General features: G+C 34.7%; 1 protein-coding gene across 3 annotated transcripts in view; it reads left to right on the top strand.

Moving 5' to 3' along the window:
* Positions 1-23,918, top strand: part of Lrba (LPS responsive beige-like anchor protein) — a 445,034-nt gene that overhangs the window by 138,336 nt on the left and 282,780 nt on the right. For all 3 annotated transcript variants that reach the window (XM_070022191.1, XM_070022190.1, XM_070022192.1), the window contains exon 35: positions 12,649-12,713. In XM_070022191.1, coding sequence (XP_069878292.1) covers positions 12,649-12,713 — 65 coding nt within the window. The remainder of the gene's footprint in view (positions 1-12,648; positions 12,714-23,918) is intronic.

The raw sequence follows: 23,918 nt of genomic DNA, 5'->3' as shown, positions 1-23,918 counted from the left end.
ATTGTTATTGGTAAATATTTTTACTAAAAAAATTAAGACCAGTCTTTTGAGACACCTACAAATATATTAATGTTTCATGTGTCTAAACATAGCAGAATTTTTACCTTATTATTTTTAAATAGTATGGACTTATAGTAATTACTAATTGGTTATGATACTTTTAATCTTTTTAGTTAAAAAAGCTATGTATGTATTTTATATTTTGAACCAACCATAAATATTTATTAAATATTCAATTCCTTGCTAATTGCTACTTAAGAAGTAATTAGCTATTTGCTAATCAGATTTTAATAGTCTATTTTCTCTTACTTTTAGCTTTATAATTGATTGTATATTTACTTATTCCATGAACTATAATATTTGTACAAAGTAGATGTACATTTTGTACGTACAAAAATATGTAAATTCTACACATGCCTATAAATATTTCCAAATTAAGCTTAAGATGTACATTTTGTATGTATAAAAATAATTTAAACTAGCACTTTCTAAAGGACAATAACGTATTTTACTTTTTCACGGTATGATTTGTTTTTATCATACTAGACAGATAATGAGATGAAACTTTCTTTTACAGTTAGGTTATATTCTTTAGTATATGGTTACTGGAGTTCCTGTTAGATATGGTGTTGAGCGAGTGCTGACACAAAGTGCAAACACTGTTGAAAAGTTATTGATAGTTTACTTGGAGCACTTAAGATTACTGTATCTTGACTGTGAACAAGTTTTCCCTCATTTTGACCTTTAGTCCTGTGTATAGTGTGTTTCTCACTTTTATGTTAAAACATTTCCTTCTTCATTTGGTTTCTCTCTGTAGCTTTTCCCTTGAAATCATAATAGTGTTTCTGCCATTTTTCTGGATCATTGGCACTACAGCCACCCAATCTGATTCATTTTATGAAGGTAAAGGAATAAAGGATATATTAAAGAAATAAGGATATATATTAAAAAAAAATCTAAGCCCTAGCAAGGCACAGTAGCATATACTTTTAATCCCAGCTATTCAGGAGTCTAAGTCAGGAATTTGAATCTATTCTGGGCAACCCATCAAGACTCTTGTCTTAAAAAAAAAAAAAATCAAAAAATCAGAAAAAAACTACAGAAGCTTTAAAATTTTTCTGTTTGTAACAAGGAAAACAGAATAGTTCAATATGAGTTCAGATATTTGTTAACTTACTCCTCATTCCTATCTTCAATATAAATTGTTTTCCAACATCAAAATAGGTATATTAGAAGTTAAAATAAAATTAATTTTATTTGATAAGTTACATTACTGAGTATAGTGTTTAAAAAAACACAAATTCCTAATAATTAACTCATAATTTATTTATATTTTCATTGATACCAATATTTTTGAAACTTGAATACTTCTATTATTTAGTCTTTTCAGAATAATATCACATAAATATTTCCAGTTAGAAAAAAATATGTGTATTTTAAACAGTCTCATATACCACCTTCAACCCTGGAAAGTAATCAGGCACTCCCATCCACCCACCCTGGGCTCTAGGAAGCAGCGGGGCAGCCAAGGAAAAGAATACATCTGCATGGCTCTCTAACACTATGTATATTGTGTCAGCATGCCTGGCCTCTGTGTGTCTGTGCTCCACAGGCTGACAGAAGCCAAGAGACACTCTTCCTTCAGTGCTGCATCCTGCTCTCACCTGCCTGAGTGGCTCTGTTCCCATATAGTTGTGGAACCCTTTGCATGCCTTACATACTCGGTCACAAGTACCACATCCAGAGCTAATGGTAAACCTGTCCCACTTCATATAGCTTCATCCTGCCTAGTAGAGCATTTCTACTATCAAAGCCTAGGCCACTGATACTTTTGGGGATTACTGACATTCATTATAACCACAGAAGCTATATGGAGGGTATGCTAATGTGCCCACTTGGAGCTAAGGTCATTATAGGCTACCCAAATGACACTCTAGGCAGAAAATATTTTGCTGTGAAATCCATCTTGTAAATTTGATAGAGGCAATTGAACTGCTTTGTGCACAAATACTAATTTAGGATCACAAGAACCATGAAAAAGCAAGGTAACCCAACACCTCCAAAGTAGAATATTAAATCTAAAGTAACAGAACTCAAAGAATTGAAAATTAGTGAATTGCCTGCAAAAGTGCTTTGAAATAAAGATTTTAAGGAAATTCAATAAGATATATTGTATAGACAGCTCCACAAATTAAGACAATAGATCATGATAGGAATGAATTCAGAACGATGATAGAAACTATGAGAAAGAACCAAAGAAATCTTGCTGTTAAAAAGAATCACTACATGAAATAAACACAGTACAGTTGGGAATCTTGGCCACAGACTAGATGAAGCAGAAAAAAAGAATTTCAGAGTTGATTGAAATAGCTTCCAGATTGAAACAGCCCGTTTAGACCTAAAAGGAAGGGAAGTAGAGAGAGTAAGGAGGAAGAAGGAAGTAAATGAAAGAAAAAGAAATGAAGAAAACCTGTGAGAGATGAAAGAAAGCCTGTGAGACTTACGGGATACCTTGAAGCAAGTGATCATTACAGAAGACAAGGAAACTAACATAGAAAATCCATTTGACAAAAATAATACTTGTAAACAAATCTTGAGAAAAAATAAGAACTTCTAAGTCCAGAAAGATGAAAAAAGTCTCCAAGAAAGGCCTCTCCAAGGCATATTATTGTCAAACCAAAATGTTTGAGACAGGTAGTACTCTAAAAAATGGCAAGTCATATATAAGAGAATCTCCATTCAGCTAAGAGTAGATGTATCAGCAAAAACCTTAGAGGCCAGGATAAATTAGGGTAATATATTTAAAGTTCTGAAAGAATACACTGACAACCTAAGAATACTTTTTGCTTCCCACAGGAAGAGGAAATAAAGTTTACAACATAAGCAAATTCTGATGGAATCTATCGTCAAACTGGCCTTGTAAGAGGTGCTAAGGAAGTTCAATATTTAGCAGCAATGTGAAACATGTCTGTGTATGTATAAAACTAACCTGTAGAACAGATCAACAGAAAGAGGAAAAGAGTATGTATTAAGACAACCAAACCACAAGGATGAGCAAAAGAGGAAGAAATGAATAAACAGTCTAAGGAACAATCCATCTATAGTATCAATAATACCCTTGAATGCTATATATAAAATTTACTTAGCTATATATAAAACTTACTAAATAGATTTAAACAAAATCTTACAAGAAATTCAGCTCCTTGCTTAAATATAGACAGGTTGAAAATGAAATGGAAAAGTTGTTCTATGTGAATCAAATAAGAAAAACCATGGGATTAGCTATATTCATAGAAAATAAAGTAAAGTTTAAGAATTTAAGACAGGAAATGCATTCTGAAATAATAAAACAGCAAGAGATGATGTCAGTTTCATATTTATGCCCAGTGCCACAATACCTAGTTAAGTAGGGTAAGCATTATTAGAGTTAAAAGGAAGTGATAGACTAATTGGTGGCCTCAAAACCAGTGTCATTAATGGGACATATCTAGACTAAAAAAACAAACAGTTAACTCATGCACAAAATGTACCTGTTTTTTATAGAACATTTCATGGAATAACCATATAATACAAATTTTTATGTTCACCATGTGCAATATTCTCCAGAGTAGGCTATGTATTAGGCCATGACTGGATCTCAGCAAATTTTTAAAAACTGAATTCATAATCTTGTATCCTCTCTGATCCTGATATTATAATATTTGAAATCAATAAGTGGGATGGTGAAAGAGTACAGATACACAGAAGTAAACATGCTGCTCATCTGTCAACACAGAAATTAAATAGAAATTCAAGTTTCTTGAAATAAAGGAAATTGGAAATAACATATCAAATCTTATGTGATATACAGCTTGAGCATTGGCAGCCTCATAAGAAATGATGTTTAGGGCTGGGAAGGTGGCTCAGTGGTAGAGTGCTTACCTTGCATGCCTGAGGCCCTGGGTTCGATTCCTCAGCACCACATAAGCAAAACGAAAAAAGCCAGAAGTGGCACTGTGGCTCAAGTGGTAGAGCGCTAGCCTTGAGCTGAAGAGTTGAGGGACAGCGCCCAGGCCCAGAGTTCAGGCCCCACGACCGGACCCCCCCAAAAAAAAATAAAAAAAAAAGAAATGATGTTTATCTGAGATAGAATTATTGTTAATTGAAAGCTCAAATTTACATGATACAGCAAAACTACTAAAAAGGGTATTGCAATAAGTATCTATAAAAAAAGTAGAAAATTTCAAGTAATTTAAGAATGAAACTCAACCAAAGAAGCAAGACCCAAGTAAGTAAAATCAGAGATAAAACAGGAGACATTACATTTGTTAACAGAAATATAATGGGGAACAATTAGTAAACAATTTTCCAACATTTTGGAAAGCCTAGACAAAATAGATAAATTTCAAGACACATATAACCTACAAAAACTGTATCGTGAATACACAGTAATTGACAATAGTTACTGTGTGTATGTGGACAATGTCATGAATAGTTCAGAATGATTTATAGATATGTACAGAAATAGAGAAAAGCAATCTTAACATTCATGAGAAACCTCTAGAGAATGTAATTAGCCAAATCAAAGAACAAAGCTGCAGATTTTAAAATGACAAACCTGAAAATACATTATTATATATTTTTATTGTAACCAGGAAATATAGTTTTAGCATAGAAATTGACAAAGATGGATGAAACAGAATAAAGAACCCAGAAAATCTACAACCTATAGTCAACTGATTGTTTTTTTAAAAAAGTCACATTCTATTTCTATGGAGGAAAGCTGGACAACGGTGTGCCTGCGGAAGCCTAATGTAGGCGTATTGTGACTGAGGCATGTTCCCTATGGAGAATGAGACTAAAAAAAGAAAGAAAAGAACCAGCAAAAACTCAGGACTGGAGACATGGTTCAAATGGTGAGTGCCAGGTAGCAGGCAGGAGGAACAGAGTTCAAACTTTAGTCCTGCCCAATTAAAGCTAAACATGGTACTTGACACTATGAAATTACTGGAAGAAAATAAGGGAAACCCTTGAAAATGTTTTGAGAAAGACTGAAAGGCCAAACAACCAAAGGAAATAAAAGAGAAATGTAAGTACATCAAGTTAAGAGGCTTCTGTGTGACAAAAGAAACAGTCAACAACTGAAGTGGAAGAGAGAAAATATTCACAAACTGTTCATCCAGTAAAGATTAATACCTATGTAATCAACTACATGAAACTCAGCAGTAACAACAGAAAGAAATGAAATCCAGTGGAAAAGCATACAGATAATCTGGATAGAAATTATACACTTTCCAGTAAGTATATGAAAAAAATGCTCAGCATCATTAGTCATTAAATGCAAGTCAGAAGAGTAAAAGGAAGTTTAGAGGTTATCTAGGCCACCAGAAAAATTTCTGCATTCAATCTTAGACAAATTGATCACTTACAAAATAGAATAATGGTAGAATGGATTTTACTTAGCACGTCTCAATAAACTCATATCTGCTTTAGGGCATGTTCATATTTGGAAATCATGATTTTTTTTTTTTTTAGTTTCTCCAAGACAGTAAATATGTTAGGAGATTGAGTTTGTATAAAACTGAAGTTTACTCAAAGGAGTTAGAATTCTATTAAAATAATTTAAGTGAATAAGTTAATGACACCAATTGTTATATGTTACCTATGTTTATTTGTGGAGGGTAGAGGGGAATAGAGATCATATTATTAGTGAAGTTTTTTTTGTTTTGTTCTGTTTTGGTTTTGGTCATGGGGCTTGTACTCAGGGCCTGGGCATTGCTCTGAGCTCTTTTGCTCTAGGCTGGTGTTCTAGCACTTTAAGTCACAGCTTCACTTCTAGTTATCTGTTGGTTAATTGGAGATGATAGTCTTACAGACTTTCCTTCACAGGCTGGCTTTGAACCTCAGTCATTGTATCTCAGCCTTCTGAGCAGCTAGGATTACAGGCATGAGCTACTAGCACCCAGCTTTTTTTTTTTTTTTTTTTTTTCCACTCTAGCAAACAAACTTCATTACCAAACAGATGTTTGGAATTTTTTGTAGAATTCTCCTTAATAGATTTCACTACTGTGTATTATCTTTGTCATTATTGCAGGACTTGAAAGCATTAGTAAACTAAAATAGTATTTTAGTGAAAATTGACTAGTCAACAATTATGGCCTAAGGAAGTGATAATCAATTAAATACAGCTTAGGAACAGGTATGAAATTATTGACTCTGATGTGTTTTTTTTTTTTTCTGAGTTCTTCCTTTCCAAAGTGCTGAAATGTATTTTAAAATTACTTAGTTACATTAGTGGTTAGATTTGAGGCTTTTAACAGGTTTGCATCAGTACCTCTGGGGAAAGGATAACCAAGACCTTTAAGTGTACTATGCATTTTGCATCACCCTAGTCTAGATATTGTGATGAAATATTGAAATGATCATGAAAGATGATGACCATTAAGCTTTTCTTTCAACTATTAAAACTCACTAAAGGTTATATTGAGCTGTGGTTTATGAAATTGTTTAGACTAACGCCTTCTTTGATAGTTGTTTCTGAACTGGAGAAAAAAGCTTTAGGATAGCATGATTAATGAATATTCTTTTTGGTTTTGACAACTTCCACAAATTACTTTAGAGCATGTTTTATTATGGAAAACACTTGTTGGCTCTGAGCAACATTTGGATTAACAAGAGAATTGAAGAATTTGGGTTTCAATTTTTTTCATAGACATTATTAATCCTTAATATACATTTATGAACCTGATACTTGTTATTTTCTTAATTTTAATAGTTCATAGTATAGAGAAATAATGAAACCTAATGATATATTTGACAGTTACAGCATTTTTATCATAGTAATCAAGTTTAACAATCCTACTTCACTATTCATTTCACCTATCGTGTGCGTGTGTGTGTATGTGTGCTCACGCATGCGTGTGCACACGCGTGTGCACACGCATATGTGCTGGTCTTGGGGTTTTAACCTTGTCTCTGTCCCTGTGGTGCTCAATGCTAGTGTTATACTACTTGAGTCACAGCTCTTCTTGCTTTTTGGTGAAGTAAGATAAGATGTAAGAGTCTCACAGAATTTTTTGCCTAGGCTGGCTTTGAACTTTAGTCTTCACATCTCAGTCTCTAGAGTAGAGTAGAGTAGTAGTAGGTTACAGGTGTGAGCCACAACATCTGGATCACTTTTTTTTTTTAAGTGCAAAGTAGTAAACTAGCAGTAGCATGTAGCTCAGTGATAGTGTACTTACCTGCCACATGAGTCCCTTTGTTGGTGTGGTCCCTACCACTTTTAATTTTTTGCTAGTAATTGAATTTGGATTCAGCATAGCAGCATCTCAAAGAATAGTTTTATAACTACAAATCTTTTCTGTGTTACTGCTTTATTCATTTCTTCCATCTCTTGCTCATTCAGCATAGTTTTTCCTTTTCTACAGTGCTATCTACTTGGAATCCTACAGTATTAGATTTTCTGATCTTTTGCTTAGTAATATGTACTTTCATGTCTTTCATTGCTCAATTGTTCATTCTTCTTAGTGCTGGTAATATTCAGTTGTCTGGTCATACCATAGTTTATTCGCCTTTTGAAGGATGTCTTTGTTGCTTAAGTTTTGTTTTTATGAGTAAAACTGCTAGAAATTTCTGTATGTAGGTTATTTACTAAGTGAGCAAAATTTGGACTCCTTTGTGTAAAGTTCATGGATCATTCTTTTTTATTTTTTTGTTTTTTGTTTTTGGTGGTTATGGGGCTTGAACTCTGGGCTTGAGCGCTGTCCCTGCGCTCTTCAGCTCAAGGCTCTACCACTTGAGCCACAGCGCCACTTCTGGTTTTCTAGTGGTTTATTGGAGATAATAGTCTCATGGATTTTCCTGCCCAGGCTGGCTTTGAACCTTGATCCTCATATCTCAGCCTCCTGAGTAGCTAGGATTACAGGCATGAGCCACCGGCACCCGGCCCATGGATCATTCTTGAGGTATTCTTTGCTAAGCGTGTATCTGATTTTGTTCAGAATCTCCCAGCTCTCTGCTCTACCAGTTTGTATTTTCTCCAGCAGTGAATGAGCTTTCCTATTACTCAACCTTCTCACATTTGATGATGTTAGTCTTTGATATTTGTTCCTTCTGTTGGATATGAAACAATATCTCATTGTTTTAATTCACATTTCCTCAATGATATATACTGTGGAAAATCCTTTATGCTTATTTACATCTGTGTGTCTTCTATAGATGTGTCACTTCAGTCTTTGGTAATTTTTAAATGGGGTTCTTTTTTCCTTGTTGAATTTTAAAGAGCTCTTTGTACAGTTTAGGGTAACAGTACTTAATTAGATGTTTTGTGAATATTTTCAGTTTGTAGCTTTCTTTTATTCTATTGATGTTGTGTTTTATACAGAAAAAAATTTAATTTCAACATTGTGAATTTTAATCTCATTTATTTGTTGGTTTGTCTGTCTGTTTTTCATGCAGTGTCTGTTGTTATATCTAAATTCAAACACATCTAGAGTTTCCTCTATGTTATCTTATAAAGGTTTTATAGTTTTGTCCTTTACACTTAGGTCTGTGACCCATCTGGAATTATTTTTTTTTGTAAAATTTGTGTTTCTAGATATATTTGTTTGCATGCGGATGTCCAATTTTTTCAGCACCATTGGTTGAAGTCTTAATCTTTTTCTCACTTGTATTGTTTTTGGTACTTTGTTAAAAATTGAATAACTGTATATATGTAGGTCTATTTTTGGGTTCTTTAATGTGTTCCTTTGATCTGTGTATTTTTGAGGCAAGAGGCAATACCATACTTTCTTGATTATTATAGCTTTATATTAAGTCTTGAAGTGAAGTAGGGTTAGTATTTCATCTTTATTCTTGTTCTTCATTGCTTTACACTGCTGTATAATCTTTAAAATTAGTCTGTTAAGTTCTACAAATAGCGCTTAGGAAGAGATTACATTGAATCTGTAGATCAATTTGGAAACAATTGATCATTGACAATATTGTATCTTCCTGTCTGTGAACATAAAATATCTCTATTGTTCTACTTTGGTTTCTTTTTCTTTTTTTTGTTTTTTTGGCAGTTGTGGGGCTTGAACTATGGGCCTAGGCGCTGTCCCTCAGCTCTTCAGCTCAAGGCTAGAGCTCCACCACTTGAGCCACAGCACCACTTCTGGTTTTCTAGTGGTTCATTGGAGATAAGAGCCTCATGGACTTTCCTGCCTGGGTTAGTTTTGAACCTTGACCCTCAGATCTTAGCCTCCTGAGTAGCTAGGATTACAGGCATGAGCCATGGGTGCCTGGCTCTCCTTTGGTTTCTTTTGTGAGAATTTTATAATTTTTCTCGTATAGATCTTTTACCTATTTTACTAAATTTATGTCTTCTGTTACATTTATTTGTCTTAATGTAAATAGATTGTGTTTTCTCACTTTGAATTCTACTTATTTGTTGCTGATACATAGGAGAGACTTTAGCTTTTATGTGTTAACTTTGTATTTTATGATCTTGTTATTGCTTATTAATTGTGAGAGTTTTTTGGTCAGTTCTTTTAGATTTTCTTTGTCAGCAATTCTCAGCACATAAGAGCAGTCTTAACGTTTTTCTAATTTCATTTATTTTTTTGTAGTGCTAGGATCAAACCCAATTTTGTGAATGCTAAGCAAATAATTTTACTCCTGAGCCCTTCAACTTTATACTATTTTTTCCCTGTCTAGCTGTACTACGTAGTATTGTCCATATGATGTTGAAAAGCAATGGTGAGATGGGTTTCATTACCCTGTTACTGATAGATGTTTTGTAAAACATAATGATTAATTCACCATTTATTGTATTTGTCCCTGTTTTTGGCTACTTTACTACTTTGCACTTAAAAAAAGTGATCCAGATGCTGGTGGCTGAAACCTGTAACCTAGCTACTCTATAGAGACTGAGATCTGAAGATTGAAGTTCAAAGCCAGCCCAGGCAAGAAACTTAGTGAGACTCCTCTTATTTCTTATCTTAATCACCAATAAGCCAGAAGAGGAACTGTGACTCAAGTAGTACAGCACTAGCACTGAGCACCAAAGCTCAGGAGACTAAATTAGGTCCTTACACTCTTGCTTAGCTTTTTCATTCATAGCTGGTGCACTATTACTTGGGGCACAGTTCTACTTCTGACTTTTTTCTTGTTAATGGGGATAAGAGTCTTAGGGACTTTACTGCTTGGGATGATTTTGTAGCATGGTATCAGATCTCAGCCTCCTGAGTAGCTAGAATTACTGGTATGAGTCACAAGTGTTTGGTCCTTTGTTCTTCCTTAGACCTCTTCTCCTACTTTATGTTTTAAGTTTCATTTGACAATTTTTCTTAAACTGCATGACTTAAATGATAACACATTTTATTTCAGATCTTGCCTTCCCATTCTTTTGTGTGCATCAAATTTCCAAATAGCTTTGCTAAGAACGTTACGTTAGATGTAGAAGCTAAGGGGTAAAATTATGTTTATGTTTTTTGGCCTATGTATCCTTGATGAATCACTGACAAAGAGCACAGTTGTATTTTCTTCATCTTATTTGATCCTTAGCTATTTCTACAACATTTTAAGGCTTCCTGATTTATTATTCCTACAGCATAAAACTGTTCAAGATTGTATTAGCTCTTTTGGCTATTTAATTTGTTTTACTTCTGTGCCTTATTAGGTTTGGGGCAACTTTTTGTGGCTTAGAATCCCACTGTGCTGTCCCTGGGAAATGAGTAGGATCTTCTGCACTCAGACCATAAAATTGATACGTGGCTTCAGTTTATTCTCATCTCCCTCCTGCTACCTTCTTGAGAAGAGGGGCAGGTGTGATACATGGGCAGTTAGAGTGAAGAACCCAGTCACTCAGGCAGACACTGAAATATTTTGGGTTTAAGGCTCATCTGGGCAAAGTTAAACACGACTTATCTCAACATCAAAATAAGCCAGCACTTGTGGTTTATGCCTGTAATCCTAGTCACTCAGGAGTTGGTGATCATTACTGTTTGGAGATGATTCTAAGTCCATCTGGTTAAAAATTTGGAGACTATATTTGAATCAGTAGCTGGATACAGTGATGCTTTTCTGTCATCTCTGCTTTGCAGGTGTTGGAGATTTAAAGGATCATGGTTCAAGGCCTGCTCAGGCAAAAAGCTTGCAAGACCCCATCTCAAAAGAAAAGACTGGGCATGCTTGCTTGTGCCTGATACTTACAAATAGGAAGTGTAAATAGGAAGGTTGCCTTTTAGTCAGTCCAGGCAAAAAAGCAAGATCTTGCTTCAAAGATAACTAGAACAAAAAGAGCTGGAGGCATGGGCCAAGCAGTAGAGTTCCCCCCTAGCTCCTCCTAGAGTTCAAGTGCCAGTACCACCCAAGAAATAACAAAGTAAATAAAAGCGAAAGGTTTAGAGCATAGCTCAGCTAGTATAGCACTTGCCTAGCCAGCACAAGGTCTTAACTTTCTATCTTGGTATCACAAAAAATTCAGATAACAGGATGACCCATTGCAACAATGATACTCACAAGCACTGTGTTGGAAATGAACTTTACAACTTTGGCCGGGGTGGCGGGGGGGGGGGGGGCGGGAGTAGAAGACTTGGGGGAGGGAAGGGATAGTAGAAGAAAAACAAAGGAGGGGCTAACAATGCTCTAACAAGAAATGTATTCATCACCTTACTGTAACCTCTCTGTATAGCATCTTTATAAGAAAATAAAATTTAAAAATTCAGATAATATTACTGTTTCTGGTAAAAAATGATAAGTAGCTAAATATTATCTTTTGTAAGTTTTAGGAAAAAACAAAAAGGTCAGTAGAGGGATATCATGTAAGCTCTTTGTGTTATGTTCTTATTTCAGTTCTTTGAAAGATACCTGATCATCTGCACACACAGAGACATTTACATACACACACATCCACAATTATACACATGGCTCCATTAATTGGTATTTCTCAGATCTAGGTATGTTTCAGTTCTTGGAGCCATTTCCTTTATTCATGCTTTATATATGTTTTGAAGTAATGGACTGAAGAATTCAGTTGAGCATACACTACTGATTGATTTCCTTCCTAAGCTTTTTAATGCATGTCATTCTAGTGGATAAAGTTTAATGAATAAATTTTTAATGGCTAATGAATGTAGTTATACCACTTACTGCTAATTTATAGGGTAGTAAATTACAGTTTTCGTGCTTAATATTGGTTTATTCCAATTCATTTTTGTCTTTTATTAGTAATTATTTTTGAAGATTATAAAATATGCTTTACTCAAGTTTTTAAACGTAATTCTTAATTTTTAACTTGAACTTAATTTTTAAACTTAATTCTCTTTTTTCAACATTTTGGGTGGTAGATCTTTTTTATTAAAACAAAACCAAAGCCTTAGCTCTTTTTTGCTATCTTTTACCTAACTCACAGCTATTTCAATTAAGAACAAATAGGGAAAATTGAATATTGATAGGCTTATTTAGTTTATGTTGAATGTTGTTTACTAGTTTAATGAACTTTTCCATATCAGTTTTAGTATGATTGTAGAGCTATGTTGGTAGGCATCATGGTTGACACAAGTGTTCATTTAAGAACTTAGGTATGAAATTGATAGCATTGATATCAGTGGTATTTTTCATTACTGTTGGTTAAAAGAAATAAATGGAGTGAAATTTCTTCAGCTACTTTTTGCTATTTTTTTTTTTTAGGAGTGGCAGAATTCTATTCAGAAGAATGCAGGTCTTGCTTTTATTGAACTTGTCAATGAAGGAAGGTAATCTATTTTATATCTATTCATATTTTACTTTAGAAATCTTAAATGTATTTAAAATCTTAAATATATTTTTCTCATGTGAACTGATATGTTGGTATTCTGTATTTATTGTTTTGTAATTAGTAATCCACTAGAATTCTTACTGTTATAAATATGTCAGAATTTGTAATTTTCTTCAAAGTTACGCTTATTGATAAGGTTCTGGTCTTTGTTTTCCAGTAAGTGTGGCTTATTAAGTTTTGTAAAAGTAGACTGAAGTATGAAAATCAGTCATATTTACTTGCATTTCCTGTAAAATTGTATTATGTTTGTAGAGCCAATAATTGTACTTAGTTGTCTGTATTACCTCTCATGTTATAGCCTGACCATAAGTAGAAGTGGGAACCAGTTTTGATTTATCTTCTGAGATGAGAGAGGAGGGAGGATATATACCTGTGGGTCTCTTTTAAATAGCGGAAGCACACACATTCAAAGAAAGAAAATTTAATAGTATAGATGAAAGAGATAAAAGGAAGAAATGAACTTAAGGTAGCAAAATAAAATCTTAAAAGTAACATGAGAAAATGAGAGTGATGAGTTTCTTATTCTGTGTCTGTTTTGTGGTAGCTGATTTTTCATTTATGGAATTCAAAATTCAAAGTATATATCCATTGAAATTGTATCCTAAGCACAAGTATTATTTCAGGGACGTTTCTAATTTTTTGGGTTTATTTATTTATTTATTTATTTTAGCTCGTGTTGCTGACTTGACTCAATCACTATTGTAACTATTTAGACTATTGATTATATATCCAGCCTCTCTTGTGTTATGGAAAAGGAAAAAAAGATATAGAAAACTTTGATTTTATATAATACTAAAATTTTTTTCACTCTGAAATAGATTATGGGTGCTTACAGGCTAGTATTAAAAACAAAGTTGTAATGCTTGATGTAAAATTTTTGTGATTAAATTAATATTATTAATATAACACAGTAAATAATTCTTTGGAAGATAAATTAACTAGAATATGTGATTCTTGAGAATGTATTCTTAAGGATAAGTATAATTAGCCAATGACACTTTAGAAAAGTGGCATTTATGGATAACTTGTAGGGCATTTGTGTGAAAAGCATTTGAAATAGAGGAAACAAGACCTAAGCCATTGATTGTGAGAATATGTAAGATATGTTTTTCTGGCTTTGGTAGCCTCCCATGCCTAGAAACTCTTCTTTGCTTCTGTGCCTAGTGTTCAACCCTTATCTATGACTGATGTACTTGATCTAAACAATGCTGGAAACAAAAACAATATTCATTAGTAACATAGTTGATCAATTATTTGAATTTGTTTTCTCTAATTTATTTGGAGTTTTGAACTCTTGTCTGTCTGTCTGTCTGTCTATCTATCTGTCTGTCTGCCGTGGGGCTTGAACTCAGGGCCTCAGGCACTGTCCCTGAGTTTCTTTTGCTCAAGGCTAGCACTCTACCACTTGAGCCGCAGTGCTACTTCTGGCTTTTTCTGTGTATGTGCCACAGAGGAATCAAATCCAGGGCTTCATGCATGTAAGGCAAGCACTCTGCCACTAAGCCACATTCCCAGCCTGTTTTGAACATATTTGAAGGAATGACTCAGGGATTTATTTTTCTAAAGGAGTTGATTTGATTTTCTTTCACAAATTAATCTCAAAGTCTTGAGATTAGAAGAGTAGTTATAAGGATTTCCTTTTTACTCCAGAGATCACCCTTTTCTTTTTCTTGTCATGTAAGTCTGACCTGCCTTGACCTTATTTATAGAGTAGCTGCTATAAATTTGGCCCTTAATTAATGTTTTATTAGTGTAAGTAACATGAAGACCTTTATAGACAACTACAGTGTAGAGTTTATCAGACTTGAAATATATCATTAGCAAATCAGTTACTTAGGTCAGGCATAAATAGTTGTTTGGAGAAATGTTTTCCTTATCTTATATGTTTAATAAGATACGTTGTAAATGTATTATTTTCATAGGTTGAATTTAATTTTTCTTGAGAATAGCATTGCCTTTGGAATAAATTTATCTTATACTGCTAAAATAATTAATAATCAAATGGTATACTTTTGGTTTTTACAAAAACACAAAAATTTTATTTCCACATAAGCAAGAATATCACAAATCCTGAATAATACTTTATGACTATTTGTGTAACATCTTAATTATATCTATTATTAAATTTGCAAGTAATTGATGTAAAATTAATTTTTGAAAGGCAAATGGTCTATAGTCTTAGGAAATTTTAAGGCTCTTCTTTAATCTATAGCATGCCATGTTTTCAGAAAGTGATGTATAGAGCTTTACCATTTCTTTTCTTTCTTTTTTTTTTTTTTGGCCAGTTGTGGGGCCTGAACTCTGGGCCTGGGTGCTTTCCCTCAGCTCTTCAGCTCAAGGCTAGCGCTTTACTACTTGAGCCACAGCACCACTTCTGGCTTTTTTTGCTTATGTGGTGCTGAGGTATCAAACCCAGGGCCTCATGCATGCAAGGCAAGCACTCTACCACTGAGCCACCTTCCCAGCCCCTAGAGCTTTACCATTTTGAACCACAGCGCCACTTCCCATTTTTCTAGTGGTTAATTGGAGATAAGTGTTTCATGGACTTTCCTGCCTGGGCTGGCTTTGAGCCATAATCCTCAGATCTCAGCCTCCTGAGCAGTTAGGATTACAGGTGTGAGGCACGAGAGTCTGGCAAAGAATGAAATCTTTTTTTTTTTTTTTAATTGTGAAAATACTGTACAGAGGGGTTACAGTTACATGAGCAAGGTAATGAGTACATTTCTTATCAAACATTGTTGCCTCCTCCTTTGTTTTTCCCCTACCATCCCTTTCCTCCCAAAATCTTTTTTTTTTTTTTTTGGAACTTGGGGTCTGGGTGCTGTTATTCAGCTCTTTTGCTCAAAGCTAGTGCTCTACCACTTTGAGCCATAGCACCACTTCCTTCCTTACATTTTTTATAATAAAAGTCAGGGATGTAATGCCTTATGGAGACTAGTTTAAAGGTACAATATTTATTTAAAAATTGTAAGGTATAAATACTGATCTTGAATTTTGTAGTTTAAAAAATGTGTAATGTAAATAACATGTAAGTATAATATTGGGTTTAAAAAGTACATTCTGAGAACTTCTGTAGTCTCACAAGGCTTTACTTTTATGTGTCCTTCTGTGTGGCCATTCTCTTTCCTTCATCCTGGAATGCACACAGAAAGGGCACATTATCCCACATACTGTTGGACACATCCCTTAATTATCCTCTAGGGACAGTCAGTATCTGCTTATTACGGCAATAACTCAGACTGTATCTGAATATGTAAATAGCCCTCATAAAAGACATAATGTTTCTGGTACTAATACACTTGTCTGTCTCTTCAAAATTCAGCTGCTTAGATTGCATTTCTGCTTTCTGAGCATTCATTTAGCAGCTCTAGCATTTTCTTGCCCTTCTCTAAATAGCATAGATTGCTAACAAATGTCTGTGGAATGATTGAGGGGAAGAATGAATGGAATGGAAAGTGACGAGGGAATAGGAAAGAAGAAAAGCCAAAAGTGTTCATCTTACTATGACCCTCCCCTTCATCTTTATCATTTGTATGTTGGATCTGGGTTATACTTTGATTTTAAAAAAGGCCAATATATACTTACTTAAGAAAGCAGTGTGGCTAGAATATATTCTTATCTATCACTGAAAGAGAAAAATCTCAATTGAACTCTAGAGATCTTGAGTTGGAAACTCTGCAGTGTTACTTATAGAATCATATGCTTTTTAGTTAAAATTTTAAATTATATGTGTAATAAAATACCTTATGGAAAAATTTCAGCAGCTGTTCGGATATGATCTTACTTTGGATTGTGTAGCAGATGTTATAGTTCCAAAGATTAATTAGTTGAATAGAGATTTTCTTTCTTTCTAAATATTCCAACCCTTCATCAAATTGATTTAGAACTATGTATGGCTACTTTATAATAAGAGATGCAGCTCTTTCCTCTTTAAAGATTAGACTGCTTATTGTTTATCATTTTGTGAAGGCTTAGTTGCTTATCAAAGGAGGATTAAAAATTTCTCCCCTTATTTGGAATAGACATGTGTTTTTATTCTTTTGTGTTCAGTTTAAAGCAGACATAATGAAATCATTTTTTACCTTTATTTTTCTAACTTGATCAACAATTATAATTAATATAACAGTTTTTTAAAGAAGATTTTTGGTTACTTTTATATAGGACTTGGCTTTCATATGTAGGATTTTTTTCTGTGCTTACTTTTAAAGATTTTTATTTAATGTAAAATAACAGCATTGCATTTGTATTACATTTTTCCCTCTAAAAAGTTAGCTTCCATGTTTTTAGGATTTTACTTATCTACTTGTTTGTTGTAATAGGGTCCTAGTTGAGACCTTAAACTTGCTATAATCCAGCTGGTTTTGAACTCAAGATTCTCCTGAAATTCATACTTGGCAGATTTAAATGCTTTCAATGTTTAATTCATACTTGGCAGATTTAAGTGCTTATATATAGATAGTTTTTGTTTTTTGACTTTTCTCAGAAGAGCCAAATGTACACAACATTGAAATAAGATAATTTGTAGCAAACTTGTAGGATGTATTTTTGTTATAAATGTAATTGTTACAAATTCCACATATATGTATTTGTTACAGCACATATATAGGATACATCTATAAAAATAGATCTATTATCTAGCTGTCATTTATCAGCTTAAGTCTGCTTGAAATAATTTCTCAGAATAAATCAAATGAGTCTTATAGGAAAAAAGGGATGTGAATTAGGGGATAAAAATGGAAAAGAAATGAATTTGGAACAAATTTAACTTAAACTAAAGTGAAAATAGTCATTTGCTTTATTTAGGCAATGTTCAAGTGAGAAGTATACAGTGGCATTATACTAGTCCATATTCTGAACTCAGGGGGTAAAGAAATAGACAACATGGACATCAGTACCGTCACAGAGTTTAATTTAATTGGAAAATTAAAGCTTGCTGTTATACTAGGAGGCGATGTACTATATTGAGTGTCAGAAAAGTGAGTGAGGGAATTAGGTACAGTGTGATAAAGAGGATATTGTAGTTTACAAAAGGATAGTTAGGATAGAGAGAAGAGTTCTAGTGAAATGTCAAGGACAAGATGCTGGCAATGTTAAGAGGAAGTAGACAGTAGTTGGTATTTTGTAAAAATGAATTTGAAATGAGGTGCGAGCAGAATCCTTTTCCTCTTTTCTTCCTTTTCTCTGCATATTGTTGAGAGTAAGTACTTTCATAGTTCTGAGACTTTTTTTTACCTAGAATATGTTAAGTTACTAACAGGTTCTTTACTTCCATTGTGGCCTCTGTAATTCTATGAGTTGTTTTAAAATTTGCATCAGGAGTTAGCACACAAAATAAATTTTGAAAAACAGATCGATATCAGGTAATGATATTCATTTAAATTTGACCTTTATATTAAAGTAATGAATTTTTATAATCTCAGGAAGAAGATATGGCTTTGTAGAGTATTTTCTGTTTGCATTCCAGTTATAAAATATGGATGTCTTTAAGTTAAATGTATTGCTTTCCAGAAACGTGGATGCCACTTGGCTAGATATCAGTAGAGAAAGGTATAGGTTGGCCTTCATATGTATGAAACACATGCACATTTATTATTTTAATATATACATATTTCATCTAGACTGTTCTTTCTGAGACAGCAGCCTTGTGTATTATGTGACTACCACCTTTTAGTGTTTTTCTTTATATTATCTTTAAGTAGTTGTACAAAGGAGTTGCCATTTAACAAATCAGTTTATGAATATAATATATTCCTTTTCCAACATTCAAAACCTATTTGGTTTCTTTTTTTTTTTGGGGGGGGGTCTGGTAGTGGGGCCTGAACTCGGCCTGGACGCTGTCCCTCAGCTCTTCAACTCAAGGCTAGCGCTCTACCACTTGAGCCACAGCGCCACTTCTGGCTTTTTTCTTTTTGCTTATGTGGTGCTGAGGAATTGAATCCAGGGCCTCATGCATGCAAAGCAAGCGCTCTACCACTGAGCCACCTTCCCAGCCCCCCTATTTGGTTTCTTATTCAAAGTTGTTTCCAAGAGCTTAAGTCAGAAAGGAGTTGATAAATGTCAATTTATGGATTTTGTAATATTGAATATTGAAAAGTGAGGAGAGAGGAAAGAAAGCTACATAAGCTAGGAGGCAGGTACATGAAGAATTAGGGAATTAGCCTCTATAATAATAATAATAATAAAGGCTTATTAGTTTATGGAGTCTTTGACGTGAGGCTAGCGTCATTTTCGTGTTTCTAAAAGAAGCCTTTTTTTCCCCCCTCTCAGTTTTGGTTTGTGATCATGCTCTGTAATTAACTCTAAAGACATTACAACGTTATTGTGATTGGATTATTGAAAAAGGACAGTTATTCCCACATTCTTAAATATTTGAGTTCAGGAAATCAGTATTTTTACTTTCCCATCAATGGTCATGTCTAGTAGCAAAAATATGACAGTTGCTGCTAATGGGGGTCAGAGAAAGCCCAGGAAACAGAGAGTAGTGCTATTGGAAACTCTTGGTAAAAATGTATATATGTGCTTACTCAAGGTCTAGACTAGTATAATCAGATGTGGACAATGGCTGTAATGTAGTTATGGGAGGTGGCTGTCATCATTACTGTTATTTATTGAGGCTACAGCGAGAGTCTTTTCTAGTTGGTCACTTGCTAGGGCTGTTTGTTTCCTAAGGCTGACATAAGCAGGTTTTTTTCTTCCTCCTTGCAGGGTAGGTATGAATTATACATAGTTTTTCTTCTTAATATTAAAATATGTGAATCATTTTGTGCTCTACGTACAGACTTAATTTGCCCTATGGTAAACATTACATTTTAAAATTGCTTATTATATAAAAAAATAAATAAAATTGCTTATTATAATATAATTAAAACTTTGGCTTTCTTTACCTTTAATTCTTCATTTGAAGGAATCATTTGTACAGTTGATAGATAAAATTACACTTGCTGAAACTGTATAATTGGTATTAAGAAAAATCAATATGCACTTAAATACTATATTTTTTCATAACATTTAGAAAAAAATTTAGGTCAGGGACAAAGTTAATTTGGTGGCCTATTTTGAAACATTGTGAAGAAAGGGTTGAGGACTTTTACTTGTTGCTCCTTTATTAAAATGTTACAATGATTTTAAAAAATACTTTATCTTATCCTTATATTTAATAGTCAGAAAAGTAAATAAAACATAGGACAGAAAATTATATGTCTATTTTATCTCTATCTATCTATCTATCTATCTATCTATCTATCTATCTATCTATCTATCTATCTATCTATCTAAACAAGGCATTTGTATGATTATCTTAAAAACTAAAAGTCACTTTGTTCGTCTTTACTGTGTGTGTGTGTGTGTGTGTGTGTGTGTGTGTGTGTGTGTGTGTGTGTGTGTGTGTGTGTGTGTGTGTGTGTGTGTGTGTGTGTGTGTGTGTGTGTGTGTGTGTGTGTGTGTGTGTGTGTGTGTGTGTGTGTGTGCGCGTGCATCAGTCCTAGGGGCTTTTCAACTCGGTCTGGGCACTGTTCTTGAGGGGTTTTTCTTTGCTTATAGCTAGAGCTCTAGTGCTTGAGCCATAGCTCCACTTCGAACTTTTTGGTTATTAGTTGGAAATAAGAGTTTCATGCAGGGGCTGGGAAGTTGGCTCAGTGATAGAGTGCTTGCCTTGCATGCATGAGGCCTTGGGTTCGATCCCTCAGCACCACATAAGCAGAAAAAGCCGGAATTGGTGCTGTGGCTCAAGTGGTAGGGCGCTAGCCTTGAGCTGAAGAGCAGAGGGACAGCGCCCAGGCCCAGAGTTCAATCCCAACACCTATCAAAAAAAAAAAAAAAGTTTCATGCACTTTACTGCCTGAGCGAGCTTCGAACCATGATCCTCAGATCTCAACCTCCTGAGTTTTATAGGAATGACCCACCTGTGTTTGGCTCACAGTTCCTTGTCCTCCCTTTTCCGCTCCTCCTCCCTCATGCTCCTCCTCTTCCCTCTCCTTTTTTATTCTTTGTGTTTTTCTTTTTTGTATTTTCTGGGGATTTTTTTTTCTTATTGGTTTTGCCCTTTAACTAACCATCATCTTAATATTATAGTTCTCTTTAGAATCTTTGCTTCTATAGGGGTATGCTAGCAAATGCATTCTTACGTTTTAGATGTACTTGTGTTTTAATCTATTGTGACTTAATCTATGATAACAAGTTTTGCTTTTTTTTTTTTTTTTTTCTGGTTCTGTGGCTTGAACTTAGGGAGTGGATGCTGTCCCTGAGCTTCTTTGTGCTCAAGGCTAGATCTCTACCACTTGAGCCACAGCACTACTTCTGGCTTCTGAGTAGGTTATTGGAGATAAGAATCTCATGGGGGGCTGGGAAGGTGGCTCAGTGGTAGAGCACTTGCCTTGCATGCTCAAGGCCTTGGGTTCGATTCCTCAGCACCACATAAGAAAAAAGCCGGAAGTGGCGCTGTGGCGCAAGTGGTAGAGTGCTAGCCTTGAGCTGAAGAGCTGAGGGACAGTGCCCAGGCCCAGAGTTCAAGCCCCACAACCGGACCCAAAAAAAAAAAAAAAAAGAATCTCATGGACTTTCCGTGCCCTGGCCGGCTTTGAACTGTGATCCTCATATCTCAGCCTCTTGAGTAGGTAGGATTATAGGTGTGAGCCACCAGCACCTGGCTACTTGGGGTCTTTTTAAATTCACATGGTTTTTGACACAATTAATTTCCTTTTCATTATAGAACTGGAGCTCTCATTTCTGTGGGTATAGTCACTATCATTAGAAGATAGATGCTCATTGCTCTTATAGGGTGTCCATGTTTGTTACCTGAGCAGCTTTCTTTTTCAGGTCTGGTTGGAGAATTCCTCTAGTGTGCTTAGACAGACCTTTATTATGTAACATAAACACCACAGTGATTAACCCTCTACTACCATGTGACATGATTGAGACAAGTCAGTCCCATTGTCTGTATCATAGTTTATTTGTAAAGACAGTGCCAGATTGTGCCTATTTGAACTGAAGAGGTTGCTGTCCTGTATGGCCGTGACTCACTGGAGCTCACTTTAGAGTATTTCTACTAGAGCACTTAATATTGCAGTTTTTGTGAAAGGTACTTGAGTGTATTCTGTTTTTCCCCAGTGTGGTGTAAAGAAAGCTTATTTTTAATGGGTAGTATAGTCTTTAGCCTTGATTTTTAAGGCACTGGTTGTGAAAACAGCAGAAGTTAAATCTGGAAGTATGACAGAAAATATTGACATGATTTGCTGATTGATTACGGGCCTGGAGGAAGGAGGATGATGGAGAAGAGAGAGGAGGCTAGGATAACTTAGAGATTACTTAATTCAGGAATGGGACAATGGTGTGCCATTGACTAATCAATTCAATTAATGCTTGAGTGCTGTAAGGCAATATATTGATGTTAAAATTCATGATGTGGTTTAGCTCTCCAGAGGGAAACTAAGAAGCACAAACTAGTATTTCTCATCTACATCTTGAAAGCCTTTGCCTTCTCTGTCTGTAGACTCATAGGAAGTTATTCATTAGCAGGTTTAAAATTGCACTAGGGATTGTTTTTATTTGTAATGTCTAAATCTACACTATTTAATAGCATTTGAAAAGTACTCTCATCACATTAAAATTTAGAAATATATTTTTATTAACTTCTAAAGTAGCTGGGAAAAAGTTAGGAGAGGGCCTCATAGATTTATAATCAGACTAATTCAGAAAAGATTAATAAAAATAAAATAAAGGTGGCAGACAATTTTTATATTTTTATGCCAGTTCTGGGGCTTGATCTCATGTCCTATACTTCTTTTGTTCAAGGCTAGAGCTCTACCATTTCAGCCACAGCCCTACTTCTGGCTTTTCTGAGTAGTTTAGTGGAGATAAAATTCTCATAGACTTCACTGCCCCAGCTGGCTTTGCACCTCAATCCTCAGATCTCAGCCTCCTGAGTAGCTAGGATTACAGGTGTGAGACATTATTGTTTGCTGGTTGTTATTGACCTCACTTTAATTTGTCCTTTGCAAGTTGAGCAGATTAAGCTGGGAAGCCTATTTGTATTTTTAGGACGTTTTCTTCAATTGTTCTACAGTTTTTATTCTCTATGGGAGTTCCTTGTTATACAGTCTACTCTAAACATATTAACTACATTTGTTTCTATATTCAGATATGACATTTTTCTTTCTTGATTTTCTTGAGTGTTTTTGGGTTACTTTTCATTTGTTGTCTCTTGTATCTCAATTGTTGACTCAGTGTTTCAAGTTGTGTTTTTTAAGGTTCACAGGTTAATTTAAATCACTTTGATATTATCCCCATTTAGAGAGAGCTTTCTTTTATGATTGGCAGCTAGACTAGAAGCTGACTACATTAATTTAGTAACTAAACTTATCACAGGTTGGATTATTTTATTTCAGTTTTCATGAGAATTTTCTACTTCGAGTGTCCTATTCCTAGTGTATAGCCATTTTATGCCTTCAAAAAAAAAAAAAAACAACAATGTTTTCCTCAGTCTATCTCCATTGCCATTTCTGTTATTTTCTCTCCATCATGATAGCTTCAAGTTTTGGCTACCAGGTAATCTAGACTCCAGCAGGTATGCTTATATTTTTGCTCAGAGCCTGGGAAGTCAACCTGATCTTTTAGTTGCCAGGCTGTATAGCTGTTTTATTCCCTTGCTCTGTCAGACTGTGGCCAATTATTTTCTTCCTCTGGTATTGCTTAAGAACAGGATAAAAGTCATACTCAATGCCTTCCCTGTGCTTTTTCTCTAGGGCCTTGACTCTTTGAATCTTGGTTGTCTTGGTATATTAGTTAGCATTGTGTTGTTGGAACAAAAATACCAGAGATGCTCAATTCATGAAAAAAATGTTTTCATTTTGGTTAGTTTTAAAGGTTTCCATCTGTGGTTGGTTGGCCTAGTTGGGTCAAGATCTTTGGGGAGGCAGGACATTATGATGGAACGCCACTCCCTTCATGGTGACAGGAAGTAAGAATAGAGGGCATGCCCCACGGCCTGTCCCCCCGCTCCCCCCAATAGACTCCTTTCCTCCTTTCTTCTCAGCAGGCCCTCATTCCTCTTAGGAATGAAGCCTTTAATACATGAACCTTTTAAACACCCAAACCGTAGCATGTGATAACTTTCCATTTGTTGTTAATAGGAATAAATCGCAGCTTT

Source organism: Dipodomys merriami, unplaced genomic scaffold, assembly GCF_024711535.1.
Source record: "Dipodomys merriami isolate MVZ:Mamm:240054 unplaced genomic scaffold, mDipMer1.0.p SCAF_15, whole genome shotgun sequence".
Taxonomy (NCBI): domain Eukaryota; kingdom Metazoa; phylum Chordata; class Mammalia; order Rodentia; family Heteromyidae; genus Dipodomys; species Dipodomys merriami.
Note: the sequence above shows the minus strand (reverse complement) of the source record. Positions and strands in the feature narration are given on the sequence as shown.